Source organism: Trematomus bernacchii, unplaced genomic scaffold (genome assembly GCF_902827165.1).
Source record: "Trematomus bernacchii unplaced genomic scaffold, fTreBer1.1, whole genome shotgun sequence".
Taxonomy (NCBI): domain Eukaryota; kingdom Metazoa; phylum Chordata; class Actinopteri; order Perciformes; family Nototheniidae; genus Trematomus; species Trematomus bernacchii.
In genome coordinates, this window is record NW_022987588.1 from 2,254,629 (window position 1) to 2,275,596 (window position 20,968).

The 20,968-nt window shown below is 39.5% G+C and overlaps 2 protein-coding genes across 4 annotated transcripts; both read left to right on the forward strand.

The window, feature by feature from the left end:
- Positions 1-241: 241 nt before the first annotated feature.
- atp5mc3a (ATP synthase membrane subunit c locus 3a) lies at positions 242-2,741 on the forward strand. Of its 2 annotated transcripts, none has more exons than XM_034128885.1 (5): positions 242-315; positions 511-605; positions 1,396-1,470; positions 1,873-2,063; positions 2,174-2,741. In XM_034128885.1, exons 2-5 carry the CDS (start codon positions 567-569, stop codon positions 2,286-2,288), a joined length of 420 nt encoding a protein of 139 aa, XP_033984776.1. In that variant the 5' UTR covers positions 242-315; positions 511-566; the 3' UTR covers positions 2,289-2,741. The 2 variants fall into 2 exon arrangements, with proteins under 2 accessions (XP_033984776.1, XP_033984777.1); XM_034128886.1 differs by having other exon boundaries at positions 296-403.
- A 986-nt stretch (positions 2,742-3,727) lies between these two features.
- atf2 (activating transcription factor 2) lies at positions 3,728-20,061 on the forward strand. 2 transcript variants are annotated; one of them, XM_034128883.1, is made up of 12 exons: positions 3,728-3,803; positions 4,331-4,404; positions 4,880-4,976; positions 5,060-5,178; positions 5,290-5,418; positions 6,073-6,251; positions 7,198-7,312; positions 8,930-9,022; positions 11,447-11,680; positions 12,081-12,287; positions 15,311-15,416; positions 18,165-20,061. In XM_034128883.1, exons 2-12 carry the CDS (start codon positions 4,357-4,359, stop codon positions 18,338-18,340), a joined length of 1,503 nt encoding a protein of 500 aa, XP_033984774.1. In that variant the 5' UTR covers positions 3,728-3,803; positions 4,331-4,356; the 3' UTR covers positions 18,341-20,061. The 2 variants fall into 2 exon arrangements, with proteins under 2 accessions (XP_033984774.1, XP_033984775.1); XM_034128884.1 differs by lacking the exons at positions 7,198-7,312; positions 8,930-9,022; positions 11,447-11,680; ... (1 more) ...; positions 15,311-15,416; positions 18,165-20,061 and having other exon boundaries at positions 6,073-6,397.
- Positions 20,062-20,968: the final 907 nt, after the last annotated feature.

Sequence of the window (20,968 nt, forward strand, 5' to 3'; positions counted from 1 at the left end):
ATAATGATGTTGCTGCTGCTGGTCTGGTTAATTTATAAAGAAAATCTGTACAAGGGCCCTGAGGGGAAAATTAGCTATATATATTATATTCTTCACGTGGATAAGAACAAAGTATAAGTAAGAAGTGCAAGGACAAAAGATGTAGAAAATAATTTCAGAGTGTAAACAACGGTTAGATTTGTGAATGAACGTTGTTGTTGTGATCAATATCAATAAAGTTTCTGTGAAATGACCTTTCACTGTCATCATCCGGGTCTCTACACACGTCACTTCGCGCAAGCGCACTCTTCAACTGTGGTTCGTCCTCTGCAGTCGGTAAGTGTGTAATGGCAGATTGAATGAGAAGCCTACTTCTACAAATCCCTTTTCATCCTCTCTCCTAACTCCACTTTGTAGCGCGCAAGTGAGGATAGCATGCAGAATGGATGTGAATGTACATATGAGTGGCTTTATTTTCTTTGTGGAGCATTTTTACACCCGTTTGACCTTACTTCTCTCGTCTTCCCACAGAGACCCGGGCTTTAACCATATTTGACCAAACCGGTTAATACTACTAAAACAGAAACATGTACGCCTGTGCAAAGTTCGTCTCCACGCCGGCCATGGTGAGTTTGCATTTTCATGTGTTTTCATTGAATTCTCCTTTCCTAATTCCGTTAATGAATCCGGTGGGCCTCTGTCTGAACTTGAGTGTAGCTCACTGACAAGGGTATGCAGCCTAGGCCAACAGGCTAGTGAGCTAATGCTAAAGCACAGAATGACTGACAGACGTTTTAATCTGTGCCAATGTTGTCATCGTAATCATGAATGCTATGCAATGGTGCATTCAAGGTGTCTTTGGAAATCTGCCTCTGTCTGTGCTTTAGCATGTAGCATACATATTTAGTCATGGCCGTTAGCTAAGGTCATTGCAAGCCTCTGCTAGCTGGATTTAGTGCACAGTTCCCAAGAATCTCGTACATATGGATGTGCAATTGATAAACTATCACTTTGTGTATTCCAGCTTTGGTTGCTTCCAAATAGATATAGCCCTATGCTTTAAATCCTCCTCCAAGGTCACAATTAGGTTTCTAGTAGCTTTAGCAGACTAGGTGGTTTGAATTACAACAGGGCAGTTGTTCAGTAAGCTTGCTATTTGTGTTTAATGTATCTGGCTACTGGCTCAGATGAACAAAAACTTCATTTTCAAAGCAAAGCACAGACTGTACTCTTAAACCTTTAAAGGCCACAGGTCATGTAGTGTTTGCACTGCATTGAATGACACTGGAGTTGACAAAGTGACTTCAAGGTGCTTTCAACTTGCTCAGACTGAGAATGGATACCAAACATATGTTTCATTAAGCTTACATGTGTGTTGTGTCTCTAAACTAAAGTGTGTCTGTGTTGTTGCTGCAGCTCCGCGCTGGTTCCCGGGCTCTTTACAGACCCCTCTCTGCCTCAGTGCTGTCCAGGCCTGAGCTCAAAACAGAGGTAAGAAGAAAAACATGCTCTCTACTGGGACTGCAATTATCTTTTAGTTATTTTAAACTATACTGATTGCTTTTAGTCATTTCCTTCATGAAAGAATGTTAAAATGTTGAGACCACAATGTAGCAGCTTCGAATTAGTCTGACCCAACTTGTTGTTCAACTATCAGTCTTTCAGAGTTTTTGATATTCTTTTTTAATCTGAAATGAAGAAAAGTATGAAGCATTGTTATGAAAAAAGAGTTGTTGAATACAGACTTTAATTTGGTCATTTTTGATTAATCAATTATTCCTACCACTTATATTTGCTTCAGTACTGTTTGCATGTCAACCGACTTCATTGTCATATCTACTGCCGTTGGTTTTAAAATGTAATTAAAGAGTATTTTGTCTTTTCTTGCTCCAGAGCTCTGTTGCTCTGATGCCACAGAGCCCCCTCTCCCTGGCCACACTGAGGGGCTTCCAGACCAGCGCTGTCAGCCGGGACATTGACACCGCTGCCAAGTTCATCGGAGCTGGAGCCGCCACAGTCGGAGTCGCTGGATCCGGAGCTGGAATTGGGACCGTGTTCGGCAGTCTCATTATCGGCTATGCTAGGTTTGTTCTTGCAGACATGCATCCCAAAAACATTTATCTTGGATTATTAGATTTCTGGTGAATGCTTTTGTTTTTCCATTGAGGCATTGACAGTCTTCTCTTGTTTGCAGGAACCCATCTCTGAAGCAGCAGCTGTTCTCATATGCCATCCTGGGATTTGCTCTGTCTGAAGCCATGGGACTGTTCTGTTTGATGGTCGCTTTCCTTATCCTGTTCGCTATGTAAAACTCTGCTGTCAAACAACACTTTCATTACAAATGTGACTACATATTTTATTGTGGCAACCAAAATTGTTCCGTGTTGGTGTCCATGGAAATGTACATTTTCAAGTCTTTCAGACACTGTCAAAATAAGCAGAGCATGTATTGTACAAATGTAAGAAATTACGTCATTAAAATACATGTATTTGACTATTTAACAATGGCATTACAACTTTTATGTCTGGAATTTCAAGCTAGCAAAGTAGAGGGCAGTGTGCTTTTTTGAATGTCATCCTTTCTGTGAAGCAGCTGCTCGCCATGAATCAGCTTTGTTTTCTCAGCACATCACATGCAAGCTTTGGGGTCCACCTTCATTATTTCTTGGTACAGATGCAGGTATACAGTACTGTATTTAAGGCAGCACGTGAGTGCTTGCTGTTGTAAATGTAAATTAAATAAATCTAGATGGTTTAATTACTATGGGTTTTGACTTTTTTCAATATCATGAAAGTCACTGCTGGGTTTTGTTTTTTGCTAACTTCAAGTTGTTCATGAAGCAAATATGCCAAACATTGGAGTTTTTTTTTATAATTTTCTTTCATATTTGCTATTTTGGAAATGCTGGTGGGCTTTTTATTTACAATGTTTTAGTTTTACTAAACTGAAGAATTACAAAGTGACTAGGCTGTGAGATTTAATAGCAAACATTTATGTACTATTTTCATAATTAATAACCCTGAAAAGTAGCCTTATGGAAAACAAATGTAAAGTCTTCTATTGAAAGCTACAGTATATGCAAAAAGGTAATATTTATCCCAAATTCACATGTAAATATTCCAGGACTAGGGATGCTAAAATTCAAAATTAACAAAGGCTTTTATTTAAAATGAAATATATCAAGAATCTTCTAGGTGCACAGAAGCCAAAATAGGAGTCTCCAACATGACCTCAGGTGACAACTTAAAGCCTCCATCCATTCCAGCAGAATGTATACATCAAAACTTGCTTGGATGGCATCTTTAAATTATTTTATGTTCAAAAACTGCACAACATTTTTATTTTTAAATAACTTTTTGGGGACAATTATACAAATGTGCACTACCTATACAACTGTAGTCTACACTGCAAACATGCCAGGGTGACTAATGTTCTATTAATTAATTGTGAATTTAATTCCTACTATCTTGCACCACCTAGCAGATTTTCTAGTTTCTCCAAGCAAATCTTCTTCTGAAAAGAAAGGCATGCTTTTTACAATTAAAATAAATAAGAGCGCATAAACGATCGACCATACCAATTAAATGACTAAATAAAGGAAAAAGAAGTCTTAAACATTGCTATTATCCATGGAACATAACACTGTCTGTGTGACGTTAACGGAAGAGCACAAGCTGCTCTCGCGATACTTGAGTACAGACGTGGGGATTTGGAAATCCAGGGTTGTGGCTGTGGGGTAAGTGACCATTTAAACTCATAGCGAATGGGTACAAAGCGGTTGTAAAAGGCATCGTTTGTGGCTCTGCGAAGGACTTATGCTCCGGTACAATAAAACGACCTCGAAACAACCATTGACATCCCCTCTGTTTACTGAGATATTTAGGTCTAAACATGGCGACGCTTGTATGTTATCGCTTGGCTCGGGTTATTGCATGGAAGCGACGAGAGCAGATTATCTCACCCTGTTATTGTTTGTTTGTGTTGCGCTTTCTCATTATATTTTACATCATATTTTTGCCAAAGCTGCAGCTGGTTATAGCTGAAGAAGTCGTCCTCAGCAGGACAATAATGAGAGGACCGTGTTTTATGATGACACTGAGGTGTAAACAAGCAAAGCAGCCGCCCATCATCGATAGGCTTTGTCCACATCTCCAGATGTTCTCTCTCAGGACTTTTACCCAAACAGTGCCTTATCGTCAATCAAACATTATTAATAAAATATCTGTTATAACCTCAATGTTTATTTACATCTTGAATGATTCACAGTTCGATTTCTAAACAGTTAACCTTACATTAATGCACGTCTATACGTCTAAGATTTTGCTTTTTGCTATACTTGTTTTATTTCAGGGTGACACAACAGGAAAACCCTTAATATGAGTGATGACAAACCTTTCCAATGTACTGCTCCTGGCTGTGGACAGGTAAGTCCTCTCAGTTTTCACACATGTCACTTTGAGTCCCTGTCTCAAATTACCCTTAAAGGTAATTTGTTGGACTATAGCTGTTTTCAACAGTTACAAAGTACTTAACTGAACAGGTTGAAAGACTACACTGTGAAGATAATAACACAAAAACATAAATTAAAACAAAGAAATTGAACATAAATAACAGATTGTTTACTTAAAACAGGTAAAGTAAAGCAGTAAAAGAAGGATGAAAACTTGTATGACAACAGACTTACTCTAATGAGCTGTATTTCTCTAGACGAAATGTTAGAAATACCTGAAGCACACTTTTATTATCAAATGTATGCTTTGTCTTAATTCGACTATTGAAAATAAATATGTTTGAATATGACACTTGCAACCAAGAGAAGACATGACGTTTGTGTTACAGACCATATATATTGATCCTGTTTCGCTGTTCTGTCTGTTTTTTTGTTTTGACCATACATAGAGATTTACAAATGAAGATCACTTGGCTGTCCACAAACACAAACATGAGATGACCCTGAAGTTTGGTCCAGCAAGGAATGAAAGTGTCATCATTGCTGGTAAGTGCTCTGGTAATGTCCAGATATCTTAACTTAAATGATGCTTTACAAGTATGTGTAGTAATGGTTTTATTCTATTGCAGACCAAACACCGACACCCACCCGTTTTTTAAAGAACTGCGAGGAGGTCGGACTCTTCAATGAACTTGCAAGTCCGTTCGACCATGACTTCAAAAAAGCAGCTGAAGATGACATTAAAAAGGTTGTTTTTGGTATCGAACTATAAGCATATCATGAACTACTGTTTGTCTGATGGTGAGCATTTATACCACTGATCTGTTTTATTTAGATGATTTTACTCATGTTTCTGTAGTTACCATTGGATTTGTCACCTCTTGCAACGCCTATCATGCGCAACAAAGCTGAGGAACTCACAGCTATGGAAGCACATCGAGATAGCCCTCTGCCTCACCCCGAATCTACGACGAACGATGACGTGAAGGTAAAGCCTTCGAAAAAACAGTTTGGAGTATTTGTGCTTATCAAAGAGAGTTAATAGGGCTTAGATGAAGAGTGAATAACAGCTGATCTCCTGCTTTAATGTTCATCTAATTTTCTCCTGATCAATCAACTGGTATGAATGTTAATTTTGACTCAACTTTCAAAGGTAAGACTTTCATGAAAAATGGCTGACAGTACTGCACAAAATGATTATGTATACATGTTCATTAGAGATATTGGATTGACTTAAACTAAGAAGCTTTTTCCCTCTATTTAGTTCTATTTTATTTTCTGATATTGTAAAGAATACTATGGCAGAGTATTGCTGCAACGTCAGAAAAAGACAAATTCACTATAATGTGAACAGTTTGTCCTAACAATATATATTGTAGCTGTAACTGGATACAAGCATATCACGTCAGCATATCACGTCAGAATGTATGTTGTAAAAATGAAAATTATAACTTAATATAATGTAAACAATTATTGTTTTAACAATAAATGTTATTGTTGAACTATCCCTTTTAATCTTATACTGGCATGGCAGCAATACAATTCTATCCAAATGGGTAATTTTGACCTCATTTTATAATAATTTGAAGTAACTTACTTTTTCAATACTTCCTGCAGCTAAGGTCTTGTATGGTGTTCACAGGATTTATCTTTGCAGCCATCCTCACTGCCAACCTCCACTATAGTCCACCCTGCATCCCTCCAAGTTCCCAATGTACTTCTAGCAACCTCAGAGGCTAGTGTTGTAATTCAGCAAGATCTCCCGTCACCAACATCTAGCTCTGTTATTACCCAAGTCCCATCCACTAATAGGCCTGTAGTGTAAGTAACTCCTAACGTCCATTTTTTTTAAATCATAGTTTTTTTAAGTCATCTTTTTTTAATGTATTCATATTTGTGCATTTTTGTCTTGGTGAGCTCATGATTTATGAGGCATGACTGTTTTTGTATTATTTATTTATTCACACTGTGCCGGAATTGTAACGTTTGGCTGTAGACCTTATTATTTCCGTCTTTAGAAATAACATCAGCATTGCTCAGATATGGACTTACAGCTCAGTGTATAGCTTCAGGTCAATTTCTGAATGGTGGAAACAAATATTTCCCCAATCAAAATCTTTGAATAGAAAAACTTTATTAAGCCCTCATATAGGATTGTGTGGTTTAAAGAGCCCTCCTTTGAACAAAGATACAATAAAATATGAGTACTGTCGTACAACACCGACAATGTTCAATAAATACATTGAAATTAATAGCTTTTGTTAAAAAAGCGGTTAAAAAATATGCTTTTGAAGCGATTTATGGATATGGATTTGCTAGAGTCTCCCTTGGCCTTAAATTCAACAATTAATGAATGGACAAAGCTACAATGGCCGATCCCACCCATTCTGCCTGTAAAATATGCTTCAAATCCAAATACATCGGTAAAATACATCCTGTATTTACGTATACAGAACTAACAACATTTAAACACTGTTAGTTTAGTGGAAGCTGATTGGTTTGACCCGACCAGAAGTCCATATCTGTGCAACACTGACACTGATCACCTATGGGGTCTGGTGTGGTGACAAAATATGTGTTCTCATATTACTGTGTATTTTGTGTTGAACATTGTTTTGCTTTGTTTCCGTAAGATGTTGCCTGTTTGTGACATATTGTTGTTGTATAAGTAGCCATTGTGGTCTTTAGTTTTGGATTCTGTTTTGAGTGTTTATCACAAAGTTGTGAGTTATTCTCCTCACTTGGATTTATTTTCTCCCCCCCTCAGCCCGGTGTCCGGCACCTTCCCTGTGCTCCTACAGCTGCCTAACGGCCAGACCATGCCAGTTGCTATACCTGCGTCTATTACAAGCTCAAGTATACATATTCCAACTACAATCCCTGTGAGTATGCTGTTGCTATTTTTGTGTGTTTGAGTTACAACCAAAGTTTGAAAATGTTTGTTTCTGATCATTTAGTGAGTACTAATCAGAATTAGGAATGCATACAGTGACCTTTACTCACTGACCAAATAGCAATGTCACTAACAAATGTGTGTTGATGACCTCAAGGTCCATTTAGTATCTGTTCTAGATCTTTCCAGCTCTACAACTAAGAGTGTGGATTTACATAATGGATTGTAGGAACATTTGACCTACTGATACTTTGGGAGGACAGAATCCCTACACATATTTAAGCGAGCTTATTCGCTTTTCTAGATCACCTGTTGACCAGCACATTCTGGCTGAATCTGGTGTCTTTCCACCATTGTTTACATTATAGCACATAAATGTCGTCCATGCCAATGCATTTTATACTTTATAATGCCCCCTATAATTAGAAAAATACTTAAACTTGTAGGACTACTGATTATAAAAATCTTTGTTTTAGATGTCATTTCTTTCTATAATGATATTGAAGCTAAACCTACCCTTCAGAACAACCACTTAATGCACCTTGATGCTTTGCCAGACACAAGCTCACTGTGTGTCACCCACTTTACAAATAAAAAAAACATGGTAGGGACAATTGTGCACATTAGTACAATTAAAGTTCTTCCTTTAGTGATACTCTTATGCTGTAGTTATACACTACTATCACATATTTTCTACTTGGACCGAGGGATTATTTACAAATGTGGCCCCTCAGATTTGGCAGTGAAGTGAGAGCTGTAGAGAAGTAATGGAGTTCAGAGCAGGACTGTGTGTCACCGTGGCAAAGACACGAGGTTTGGCTGAGGCATAGCCGGCTCTAGTCCAGGACACTTCACTGCTATTTGTCCTTGTACAATTACAATCAACGCTCTTGATTTTTGGCAGAACAGATAGATGACACTACTAACATGTTTCACAAACCAATTGCATACAACCCATGACAGTGTCCCATATTGGAAATGTGTTATAAGCGAAGGTCTTGTTGCTGTTTTTTTTTTTTTTCAAACGTCCCCCATGTGGAAGCTTGTCTTGTTGTTCGCTGCAGTCCTGATTGTCTGTGTGGAACACTGAGCAGCAGATGATTATCTCCTGATAGCAGCACAGCGGGGAAAAAACCTCTCTCTTCCCAGTCTGTGGGGATTGGGAAAGCCGTTGACAAGTAAAGGAGGGCAAAAGTAGATGGAGAACACGAGCCACCACTGGGCCTTCCTTTCACTCGATCATCTCCCCCTCCTCCTTTCTCCCCTCCTCCCTCTGTCTCATTGTCAGCGGTTGTGAGAGGAGGCCCGGCCCTGGCCTTCCGACTCGTGTCTCTCCATCCCCTCCTCAGCTTCCCTGCCCATATGCTCTCACGCAGGCAGGCAGAGGTTCATTAGCGTGCACACGGCATCTCCATGTGGCGCTTCCTCTACAAAATAACAGGCCATCCAACCTAATGAGGCTGAGATATGAGGAAACTCTGAGAGCCTGCCGCAGCTGTGTGTGTGTGTGTGTGTGTGTATTTGTTGTGTGTGAGCGCCGCCTGCCTTTTAACAGCCAAAGACACATTTTCTCCATGCTGATCTGTCTGTGTGTCTCTGCCGTCAGCTTGTCAGACCTGTCACCATAGTGCCTAACGTCCCCGGGATCCCAGGACCCCCCTCGCCACAGCCACAGCCCGTCCAATCAGAAGCAAAGCTGGTATTAATTATCTCTTCTCTTACATCAAATACCATTTTCATGTTGAGTCTGTTATTTCCCATCTGAGAGATAAAATAACAGCCAAAGTAATGAGGGAGCTTGATGAGAAGCGACCTTTCTTTGACCAGATGAGGGCGCTAGTGACAGGTTGGGTCTGTAGTATTACACTAACTGGGATTTTTACATTTTTATTATTTTATACCTTTTAACAATAGACTTTCCATCTGGATTAAGGATGTTGTATTTCTTTGAATCGATTCATTTTTACTGGTTTATAGCAAAAGCTTAGCTGATTAACTGACTATTTGTTCGAAAAAATAATGGGTTAATAATCGTTGTCATTGTAGATTTGCTGTTACAATAATATTAATAATATTAATAATAACATTCATTAATAACTTCATTTTCCTATCACCTTTCATGCAAAAAAAATGAAGAATAACACATTACAATAAGTACAACTACGTATTGAAACATGTGCTTTTTCTTCTTTGTTATATGTGAAACTAACCTGACTATCCTTAGGTTTTGTCTGTTTGAGGCAATATTTTATTTACGCGTTATCCAATCCTCTTTAAGTCCCATTCTTATGAACACCTTATTTTATGAACGCTTTGAAGGATTTCTTTTTTATTTGGCACAAGTGTCTCGATGATGAACTGATTAGAATTGATTTGGTGGTTAAAGGTCAAAGGTCATCCCCATACAACACATTTTTGGCCATAAATCAAGAATTGACGTTCTAATTTTGACAATTTCATACAGTGGATTAAATGATGATAATGATTTTGGACAGAAATGCATTTAAACTGCATTTTTACTGCTTGTCAAAGTAACTATTGTTCACTAATTTGAGACATTCCATTGACAAAACGATTAAATTAATTCAGAAAATAAAAAATACTCACAAAACTGATTGGATAATCATATAAAAACAGAACGCCCCGCCTCAAAAACATTCCAAATATCTCTCTGTGGGCAGAGGATGGTCATAGACCTGCTGTTTCTAAAGTGAGTTGAAGGGCAGGGATATGGAGTGTAGAGAGGGGGATCAGTGGCAAAGTGATGGAGCACAGATCACAGGACCTGTAAGTGTTCGCAGCGTGCTCCGCCTGTGGAAATTAACAGATACACTGCGGAGAGGAGGTGTGTGTGTGTGTGTGTGTGTGTGTGTGTGTGTTGTAGGGGAGGATTGATCCTGACTCGAGAGGAAGGAGTGAAGGAAGGGGGAGGCGAGGAGGTTGTCGGGGATCATGGGGTACGGAGATGACAAACGTGGAGACAGCGTTGTGCTCAGCACGCCGTCACCGGGGCCAACCGGGGGGGGGGCTACCAGCGAGAGCCAGCTGGGGGCATCCTGGCACACGCTCAGCGAGGCACATTAAGTCGGCCTCACCCTGCATGGAACCTTTTGTTCAGCAGAATCCTGCCTGACCTGCCCCCCCCCCCCCCCCCCCCCCCCCTCTCACTCGCGGCGCCTCCCACCGCACCCAGCTCATCAGCAAACACCTAATGAGCCCGCGTCAAGAAAACAGACCCCCGCTCAACCTGCCCGCTCCCCGCCCCCCCACCCGACTCTCGGGGGGCGCGGAGACGGCACTTTACAAGGACTGATGATGCTGCAAAGACCACAATAATGATAATTAACTTGCTGAATTTAGAAGATTATGCTGTTAATTAGTTGCAAAATAAAGATAAGTAATATAGTAGCAGATGGTTGAATAACACCCATGAGATGGAGGGTTATTACACTGATGAGGTTTCCGTGGCAGAGATGAAATATGGATCCGACTGGCTTTCCCCTCTTTCTATGGGCCATTCCAAGAGAATAATATCTTGTTTCTGCCAGAAGAGCTTCTGGAAGGGTATTACACGATAAACTAATTTGGTAGATAGATTGGTCTGGCAAAGGTAGTTGTTAGAATAATGTGGTCCTCTGTTTTCTCATGTAAATGTATTCCCTCTCACTTTGTTATTGCCTCGAAAGGCTCATTCACTTTCACCTTGTTTGCTCAGTGTTTGATACTAGAGGAATTGGCCTGTGAGTCATGGACACCAATCTGTAGGGAAGTAGTTTCTGTGAATGTGGCGCGATTGTGTTTGGCATATTCAATCCTAGTCCATGTTCAGAAATATACATGTTTTGATAGTTTGGGTCAAATTATGTACCGTGGATCCCCATCCCATTCTTTCATCAGTAGGGCTGCCCCCTCTTAGACGATTTGTAATCTATTGTTGACTAAAATGTCTTTATCTAGATTGTTTTTCATGCTTTTTTACAGGTAAAATTATATATATATTGTGAAAACACATGTCTTATCTGCCACTGAAAATGGATTTTAAACATATTAACTTTATATAACTTATTGAGATATATGAAAAATAGCAACAAAAAAAGACTGTTTTTCATGATTCTTTTCCCAGAAACTGAAACCCACACTAAGCCAGCTGCCTCCTCAGGTTACCAATGGAAATGTTGGTGAAGTCCAGAGCAGCGCTGTCACCCACTCTCCTGCTCCCCCTTCCCCTGCCCCGGCAACCCCCACCCCATCTCCCTCCCCGATGGCGGTCCTGAGTCCGGCTCCTCTCCTGCTCTCGGCTGAGGAACCTTCTGCCCTCTCCCTTCAGCAGCCAGCCACCTCCACCACAGAGACCCCTGTGAGTATCCACACCTGCAGCAGACACACACTTTTGCTCAATGAGTGTTTCACAAGAGCTTCATAGAAGAGTCTTATTTTTTATTGTATCTGTGGGAATACGTACATGCAAGAAAAATACTTAAATGTGTTCCTTAACAGACCTCGTTAAGGTCAAGGTCAATGATAGGTGTTTACAGCAGGGCTGCATGTTGAAACTCAAGTATTTTTTTTTTATACATTATAAATCTACCTGTAATATCAAAAACCATCAATCAATCAAGTACCAAAAACATTGCATGATCATATTTGTCCCCTCTTAAGGCACACATCTGGTTTGGCAGGGTATATTTTGTAAGGTATCACAAGTTCTGGTTATATTTTTTTACTGTTAGTTATTGTTTTGTATTGTTATTGTTTAGGCGTCCCCAGCGCCCCCTGTGCAAAACCCCCCGAGAACAGGAGGTCGGCGGCGCAGAAACACAAGCGAAAACCCCGATGAGAAGCGGCGCAAGTTCCTGGAGCGAAACAGAGCCGCGGCCTCTCGCTGCCGGCAGAAGAGGAAAGTTTGGGTCCAGTCTCTGGAGAAGAAGTCTGATGACCTCAACTCCACCAACGGACAACTGCAGGTGCTCCTTACCCCCTCCCCTCAGCTTCTGTTATAGCAACAGCTCCTTCATCTGTCTTTCTCATGTGCTGTTATGCATCAATGTGTCAGTTTTTGTATGTTTTGCATGCTTGCGTTTGTCTGTTTATCAACATGTGCTGTTGGTGGAAGCGTGTGTTCGCAGACTTTTCCCTTCTGTGGTGATGAAGTCATTAAAGCCGATTAAGAAGAGCTGCCGTGTGACAGCAGCGGTGTGTGAGCCCTTTACATCGATATGTCCCTGTCAATAAAGATGTATCCTCCAGATGTCAGCCGCGCACAAGCGTGTCTTCGCTTCTGTCTCAGCAGTTTACTGAATGGCCTCAAAAATCTCCTAGGGAAAGGTGTCTTTTTGAACCTTCATTTTGCTGGAAGCAATTAGGATCTGATGCTGACAAGTTCGAAACAGTTCATGTATCTGCTGTCTCTGTTGATAAGTGTGAGCCGGGGGTGCGGCACATCGGTGTTCCAGACAATTAAATGAGATGTGGTGTTTATTTGCTCACTGTCTTATTTTTCTATGAAAGCAGATTTAGTTGTAGTGGGTGGAGGAGGGGATACATGACAATATAAAGACATTGGTTCATGTTGTTAATTAATATCTGTGTCAAAACATTTTTGATCACCAGTTGTCATGAGTGTGCTTTTTGAGATTACATTTGAATATATGCAGATGAAAAGGGTTAGGGTAAGTTTAGGTGTGTCAATAGAAGGGTTATAAACGGAGCATCGCTGTTAACAGGGAACAACATGTGGCAGGGAATAAAAGGGCGCTTTATATGAAGGCATTAATCAGCAGTGCAGTTTTTGTATAAAAGCCCATGCTGACATGGCCCAGCTGATCAGTGAAACTGCCTCTAATGATGCACAATTATTTTAACATCATCCTTAACTGGCTTTTTAATGAGGTGTCAGACCAGACCAGGCAGCTCACACAGCTCCCAGCATCACCCAAGGCCTTTTTCTATATTTTGATTATTTCACAAAGTTAGAAACCAGTTTTACAGCTTGGTTCTGTTTAAAACACCAGGTATGATGCAGTGTGACATACTGTACCTGTTGGTGTGCATGAATCGCAGCATTACTGGCACAGGTTCTATTTCATTTTCTGGGTGAATGTTTGTGAATGCATTTGTAAATCAAACAAACAGTTTATATTTTAACAAACTAATTGAACTACATACTTGTATGGATGTTACAATTTCTGACTTCTGTTTACAAGTCCGTCTTGCGTGCTTTCGCAGATTGGAGGGAGAGTTTTAAAGGATTGTGTTTTAAATTGGCCGTAAAAGGCTGCAGTTATGGTGGAAGAGCAGTGAATATGGCTTTGGCTTCATGTGATGCATACGCTCCTTCCAGCTGTGTTTTAAATCTGTCTTACAATAGCTCAGCCCTGCCAACACCAGCAAGACTAAACAGATGGAATCAAATAAATTGGCTGCTTTTAGACTAATAGATTAAGCCGCCCATAGTCCTTTAAAGGAGAAAAGAAGGAGCTTAAATCTGCCATGGGGTGTTCTGCGTGCCCCTGGCCGCTTTAAATCCAGTAAAAGTCACCTTCAGCGTAATGTGGCCCTCTTTTACGACATGCAGAAATCCTCAAGTCCCCTGAGAGCCGTAACGACACCAGAGTGTAAATCTCAGAAGCATCCACAAAGTTGCACTGACAATCCCAACAGCTCACCTCTGACTAATGTGCTGCTCGTAGCCAGTGAAGGCCCATAATTATTGTGCAGGAAAAAGAGTAAATGACTTAGAGCTTTACACTTTTCCTGTCTTTACCGTTTCTAGTACCGTTACCGCTTTTCTTGTCGTATTAAAGGATGAGATCCCATTAATTACTGGTAATGAAACCAATGGTGGATGAGAGTTACGGCTAATAGAGAGAAAACAATAAACGGACATTTGGTGTAAATACTGTTTTTACTGTGTGTGTGTGCAGATTTGGGTTCAGAAGAGATCTCGACGCATATATCAGATGGGGCTGATATTTACATTTTTAGCCATATCAGTTTTTGCTTAAAGTGGACCTATCATGCTATATTTGAAACATATATTGTAGGGCCATACCTATATAAAACATGTCTGTGAAGTTTGTTTTTCAAAATACCAAACAGATCATGCATTTTAGCCATGCCTCATTTCGCTCTATTTGCTCTTTTCCAGCCCTGTTTTTGCAAGGGCTGATTCTGCTTTTGTGGCAGACTACAGCGCCACTTACAGGCCTGGCATATGTACTACAGCGTCTCCAGCGCTTTCGAGCGGTCTCTCATTCCCCTGATAGGTGGAGAGTTGCCCATATAGGCGGAGCGCCCCTTTTCTGACGTCAGAAAAATTAAAATAATAATAATAATCAAATAGAGATTTGGGTATGGAGGAAAAGAGAGAGGGTTGTGTTTTCTGACACTTGCTGAGTTCCCTGACACACCGGCGACACATATTCATGTATAAAAGATGTACGAAAGTGCATTTTGCATGATAGGTCCCCTTTAAATGTGGGCCAAATAGTCATAAGAACAGTACTGAAATATAACAAATGTGTGTCATCATTACATAGATTGTCCACCACCGAGCATCAACATGTTTATTTTTTAACTATAAAAAAAGCAATTGCTCAGTTTAAGGTATCTTTTGGTCACAATTCTTTAAAAAAACTAACATAATTGATCTTTATCATCTCTGTTACATATGTTTAAGTGTGTTTATATAAAAATGGAGGGTACATTGTTATCAGATACTTAAACGTTTGAATATATTTATCAGTATCGGCCTCCAAAATGTAGTATGGGTTGGCCTCTGGTTCAAACTTAAGGTTCAAACTTTATAATGAAATGCTCCCAATCATATTTTAATTAACCATATTGGGACCTTTGTTGGAGTTTGGACAATCATTGCACAGATTTGAACTACCTGCACATGTCGTCCATTTGTCTCCATGTTGTAATCGGATATACTGTACGCTCCAGAGTGACCATTCTATTGCTGTTGTGTATTCTCCTCTCAAAGAGTGAAGTCACCCTGCTGAGAAACGAAGTGGCTCAGCTGAAGCAGCTTCTTCTGGCTCATAAAGATTGCCCTGTAACCGCCATGCAGAAGAAATCCGGCTATCACAGTGAGTAATGCTCCATTATTCTCAGCCCGAGGCTTCCTGTGAAACGCTTCTAAAATGAAGGACATGTCTTACTTATGGCCAAACAGAAAGAGCTATTGACTTATTAGATAAAAAGAAAAACTTTGCAGAAGTTAAGATATTAATGGGCAGAAGGGTTTCAGACAAATTTCTCGCTGCCGGCATTGTCCAAGTCTTTTGAAGAGGCCACAGGTGGTAACCACAAGAACTGTTTCCTCCTCATTTGACACAAAATAAACATTTGTCACATGCGGATAAATGTCTGCAGGACATATTGTCGGGTTGTCAGAATAAATAAGCCTGATCTGTGTTTCTCTAACTCCTACTGTGCATGTGTTAATTCAAATATAACTTCATACTACTTACATACGACAATCACAAATATTTAAACATAATTGTGCTGTTTGCAGCCTCTTCATTTAAATGTCTTGTCGTCAAGGCGCACAATGCGTCTCCTTGCCAGTTCTTGTTCATCACACGGTCTCATTTAGAATCAACAATATTTCTTCGTTTCCAAAGACTAGGCCTCTGTCATTCTGATTTTCCAGTCATAACTCACCTTCCCTCACAGATGAGCCAGTATGCAAGCCGCTTCTCCACTGTGATGTAAACCCCTCCGCTGACTTGTATTGACAATGATTGCCTCTGAAATGAGTCTATTAAAGCAGCAAGCTTGACAAGACTGCAGAGAGATTCTCATTGCGGGGTGTCCACCAAGCTAGGCTGTTCATTATGCATCCCTTATTGCTAACCATCCCACTGACACACGTCCTGTGCATTATGGGACTGATGGTTTGCAGGCTAGAGCCGGCTGTCAGAGCCAGGTCTCATTTGGTGTCGTCTGGATTGTTTTTTTCGAAAGATCCACAGATGAATTGGGTCATCTTTCTCATGTGTTGCCGAGGATGTCTGTCCCGTGTTTCTGGACCTTTGTGAAGGATGACATTTGGAGCACTTGTTACCCTGTTTGGGAAGATATAACCTCATCCAAATACCCCAGTTCATCAGTGTGGCTCACAGTGACAGATTTTAGACAAGCAATGAAGGAAAACCAACTAATGTGAAAGGAGGTATAAATATCTGGCAAAATGAATCCAGTGGCTTTTAATGTACCTACATCGACCTACCTATTGATTAGTTTCTGCTTTTTCAGCACTTATTTTATAGTTTCAGCTAATCATTTCCACTTTTTATCCACAACATCTAGCTATATATTTCATTTGCATCAACTACTGCTCCTTCAAGCAGTGAAATAGTTTGCAAAATTCTTGAATCCAAAAGTTTGAGCCAATTCCACCATTGCTTATATTTAACTTTTAAACATCATTAATTCATTAATTCATTACTTCGTCTGTAGCCATCTATTTTGAATATTTATCCATTACTTTACCTAAGCTTTTAGACGTCTACCTACATAATTTCATGTACTTTTGATCACATTACACATTACTGTACAGATGCTATAGCTGGTTGAATATGTTTTCAATTAAATCATGTATCCTTCCATATACCCCCTGGCAGTTGCATAAGTACACCCTGAGGCATGAGTACCCCTGGTTTGGAGTCACTGAAGAAATCGATCTTGCTAATTAGTGACTGACTGATCTGTGGCCCTCACATATGTAAAGGGCCTCATGAAGCCCTCCATTCTCTGGGTGTTACATATCCTGTTAGACTACACGGCCCCCCAGGTCTGGTAAAGACCCTTCATGGTTCTGCCCAGGTGGGAGGACATTACCCAGACTGCCCCGCAAACAAGCTAAGACAAGCTTACACTTGGCACGCAAAGCCGTCCATCTGCTTACAGCGAACCCCACTTCAGAAGCCAAGAGAGCAGAAAGAGGTTCTGGCTTCCCAGGAAACTAGATTTTTTGGAGTATTACGATACATCCAAAAGCCACCCCTTAATGTCATTAGGAGTAATAATGCACACTTGAACATGGAACAAAACCACCACGCTGATTTATTCTGAGGTTGACCTTCTGCATGGTAAAACAGCAAGGGAGTTTATAGTGCTTTGACATTCACTTGCACTAAATCACACGGTCAAAGTCCAGTCAGGAAGGCAGATGAAGCCTCTAATGTGAAGACATTTGTATTTGCACTTTAATTGCTTCCTCTTGCTCTGGAATCTGTATTTAACACTCTCAAATACGAAACCCCGGTCATTAATTACAAAGTGGCATAACAAGTGACTTCATATCATTAACAATATTAATTATCACTGTGCTCCTTATTCCTTTACGAAACAGAGCATGAGAGTAGTCTTTTTTTCCCATCAGGATCCAATTAATTCAATGCAACTGCCTAACAGCTGGTGGCATTTCAACTCCAAGTCTTCCCTACTCTCAAGTGTGTGCATCATTAAAATCAGGTGCTGTAATCATCTGTCGCTGCAGTAGTTGGCAAGGTAACAAAAAACAAATGAGAGAACAGTTAGGGATGGGAAACACTGCCACATGCCCCAGAATGTAATGTACCCTTATGATGTGGGTTTACATTGACATTGGAGCTTTAATTAAAGGAAGGGGTGCAGAAGTAGCATTATGGGGATTAATGAAACAGTTTGCACACACCACATGCAAATAGCTGTTTTACATCTGATTAGGCCTACGTGCCAAAGCTTTCCCCAGCCTTTCTAGATGATATGCTGTAATGTAAGAACATCATAACATTATAATGTTACAAGTTTATTGTTCAGTGGTTATTCTCTCATCTTTTCCAACACAGTCTCGGATAAGGACGAGAGCTGCGAGGAGATGTCCGTCCCCAGCAGCCCCCAGAACGAAGCCATCCAGCACAGCTCCGTCAGCACCTCCAACGGGGTCAGCTCCTCCTCCACGACCCCGTTCGTCTCCACCGCGTCCAACCAGAGCACAGAGGAGACCCAGCCTTCAGGGAGCTGATCGCCGCAAACCGTGCCCGAGCGTCAAACCGTGCCCGAGCGTCAAACCTGGAGCCTCTTTTAATCCCTGCGACAAACAGAGGGATTCTCTTCAGTTTTAAGTGTGGTGTTTTTCATTGATTAAGATTGCATTGTTTTTGTTTGGTCCATTTTGTCCTCCTTTCGCAATGCTTTTTGAAAATGCAAATGTTTTCTCTGGAATTGATGAAGACAAAAGAACAGGCACTTTAGGTGTAGATGTAAAACACGTGGTTCTAAAATGATTTTGTACTTGTGTGATTTATTTATTTATCTTATGTTTGTATTTATTTATAAGCGATCAGCCTTAAAGTTTGATCAGTGAATTGTTAGAGACCTTACCAAAGTATGTTGTGTGGGTCATTTGTAATTAGTTTGCTTGTTTGTTTTCATGACTTTTGTAAGCACTATCTTTATGATGAAGTTACATAAAGATGAGTCACCTTTTTTCGTAATTTGCTTTTTCAATTTTGCACATTTTGAGAGATAATTGGTGACCTTTTTAGAGATTGACAGCCCACATGTTATTAAGTACAGGCAGCTTTTTAGAAGTAGATTTGAATACTGTCACATTACACACATGTAAATGCCTGAATCAGATTTAAGATTTGACAACTCTTCTGTGAGTGAGATCAGATGTAGTCACATTGTGCTGTTTGAATGTTTGCGCTCACCTCTGCTTGTAGAAATAGTGTTGAGGAGGTGAGCCGGTTAGAAACTTGTTATTTCATTAACATTCCACGTGTTGTCTGATTGTTCCTGAAGCAGTGATTGTAGGATTGCAGTACCTTTTCCATTACTCAATCTTTGTGATGTTGACATTCAGTGCCATTGACTTCATTCCGTGCCATTAATGTTTTTGTATCTTCTGTACATTTGTAATGCAGATTAGCTCAAACTGTTAACAGATTAAGGGTCTCGTGAACATCTTAGTAAGGAAATATCTTGCTTTGTATCTTTGCTTTGTTTACGGCTTCAACACAGAACACAAGATGTTGTTTTCATGATTGCAATTTTTTGACATTTTTAGAAAACATTGTAAATAACATCAATGATACATTGTGTGTGATCTTTTTAGGTGTTATGTACTTTTTGTAGAATAGTCTGGGGACAGAGCTGAGCCCTGTTGACCACATGAACTCTGTTAGACGTAGATCTTAACAATGTTTAAATCATTAAGATGACTCGACTTCTCATGTAAAATAAAGCGTTCAGATTTGAACTGGAAACACATAATATATATTAGAGTAACACTACTACCGCCTGTAAGAATTGTGAGCATTTCATCATTGAAATAATAGTAAGAAGAAAGTCACACCATGAAGTCAATTTGCCTTTTTTCTTAGTCTGTCCTAGCTTACTACTGTGTAGTTTTAAGAAAAGCTAAAAAAAAAAATGCTTTTCTTAATGTATGAATCGTTTTTATTTTCACTGTTTTGTGCTATTTGCATGAGATAATAATTCTCCGCGAGAATGTAATTGTTTTAATCGATAATGTCGGATAAAAAATATAATTAAACAAGTTGTTTCAACTTGAGTTGTGACTCTAAGTTTATGAAAGCTTTGGTTTGTTTTACCTCAGCGTTACTGCTAAAACAGGAGTGTGATACTGTGTTGAAAGTGTACTTGTAACTTGTGAAAGTTCTGTATAAAACATTTGAATTGATAAGTTGTTGTAATAAACCTTTTAATATCTCTTTAAAATCCAGTTTTGCTTCAATGTATTGCTCCAGATGGAAAGAAACTCTGAATATGTGATTGGGCTAACAACATTAATGGCTGTTCATTGGGTTTCTAACAATAAGATTATTTTTTTATTTTTTTTTATTTTTTTTATTTTTTTTAGCCTTTATTTATACAGGTGTAAAATCTCATTGAGACACAAGGTCTCATTTTCAAGAGAGACCTGTCAGTGGTAACACTACCACACAAAGTAATAATAATGTAGAAGACAATCCTCCCCACATGCTTTACCAGCTGTTACAATGGGACAATGTCTTATTGCTTTCATTCAAAACCAGTGTATTGATTTCAACCTGGCTGCTGCATGTTGTCAAAACTGTAAAGGGATGAACACAAAAAATCTTGTGGTGTATTCTGCCACCTTGTGGATGATCTAGAGTTATCCATATTTTTGATAACATATCATTACTAGCCATAAGTCAACTGGATATACTGAATATTTATGTTTTTCCTAATAGTTCTCCTGCTTTCAAAGGTACTTAAATACACACACTTAAGTACAACAATATGATCAGCACAATGTATCTCATTTACACTGAAAATAGGCTAATGGTGGAGCTAATATTTTACAACTTCAAATACTGTTTGATAGTTTTAATCAATAACTAAAAGAAAGACACAAAAGCCAAATGCATTAACTGGCTATAATAACAAAAGTAAGGAATAATTGTGCTGACAAAAAACAAACAAACTGAAAACATAACCTTCTAAAAAATATGCCTTGAATAGTGACTATAGCTTTCAAATAAATGTTGAGTAAATTGTAATTGCATGGATGCAATGGATGCAATTATTTGGACCGGCCAAAATACTTGTTTATCACTTTCACATATTTTCATTTAATGATAAAAAAACTTAGATTTTGATT

Excerpts from the sequence above, each read along its gene's own strand:
- atp5mc3a (XM_034128885.1), top strand. The coding sequence starts at position 567 with ATGTACGCCTGTGCAAAGTTCGTCTCCACGCCGGCCATG. Across the intron at positions 606-1,395 it reads TCGTCTCCACGCCGGCCATG|CTCCGCGCTGGTTCCCGGGC; the intron begins GTGAGTTTGCAT and ends TTGTTGCTGCAG. Across the intron at positions 2,064-2,173 it reads CTCATTATCGGCTATGCTAG|GAACCCATCTCTGAAGCAGC; the intron begins GTTTGTTCTTGC and ends TCTTGTTTGCAG.
- atf2 (XM_034128883.1), top strand. The coding sequence starts at position 4,357 with ATGAGTGATGACAAACCTTTCCAATGTACTGCTCCTGGCTGTGGACAG. Across the intron at positions 5,419-6,072 it reads CGACGAACGATGACGTGAAG|GATTTATCTTTGCAGCCATC; the intron begins GTAAAGCCTTCG and ends TGGTGTTCACAG. Across the intron at positions 6,252-7,197 it reads TCCACTAATAGGCCTGTAGT|CCCGGTGTCCGGCACCTTCC; the intron begins GTAAGTAACTCC and ends TCCCCCCCTCAG.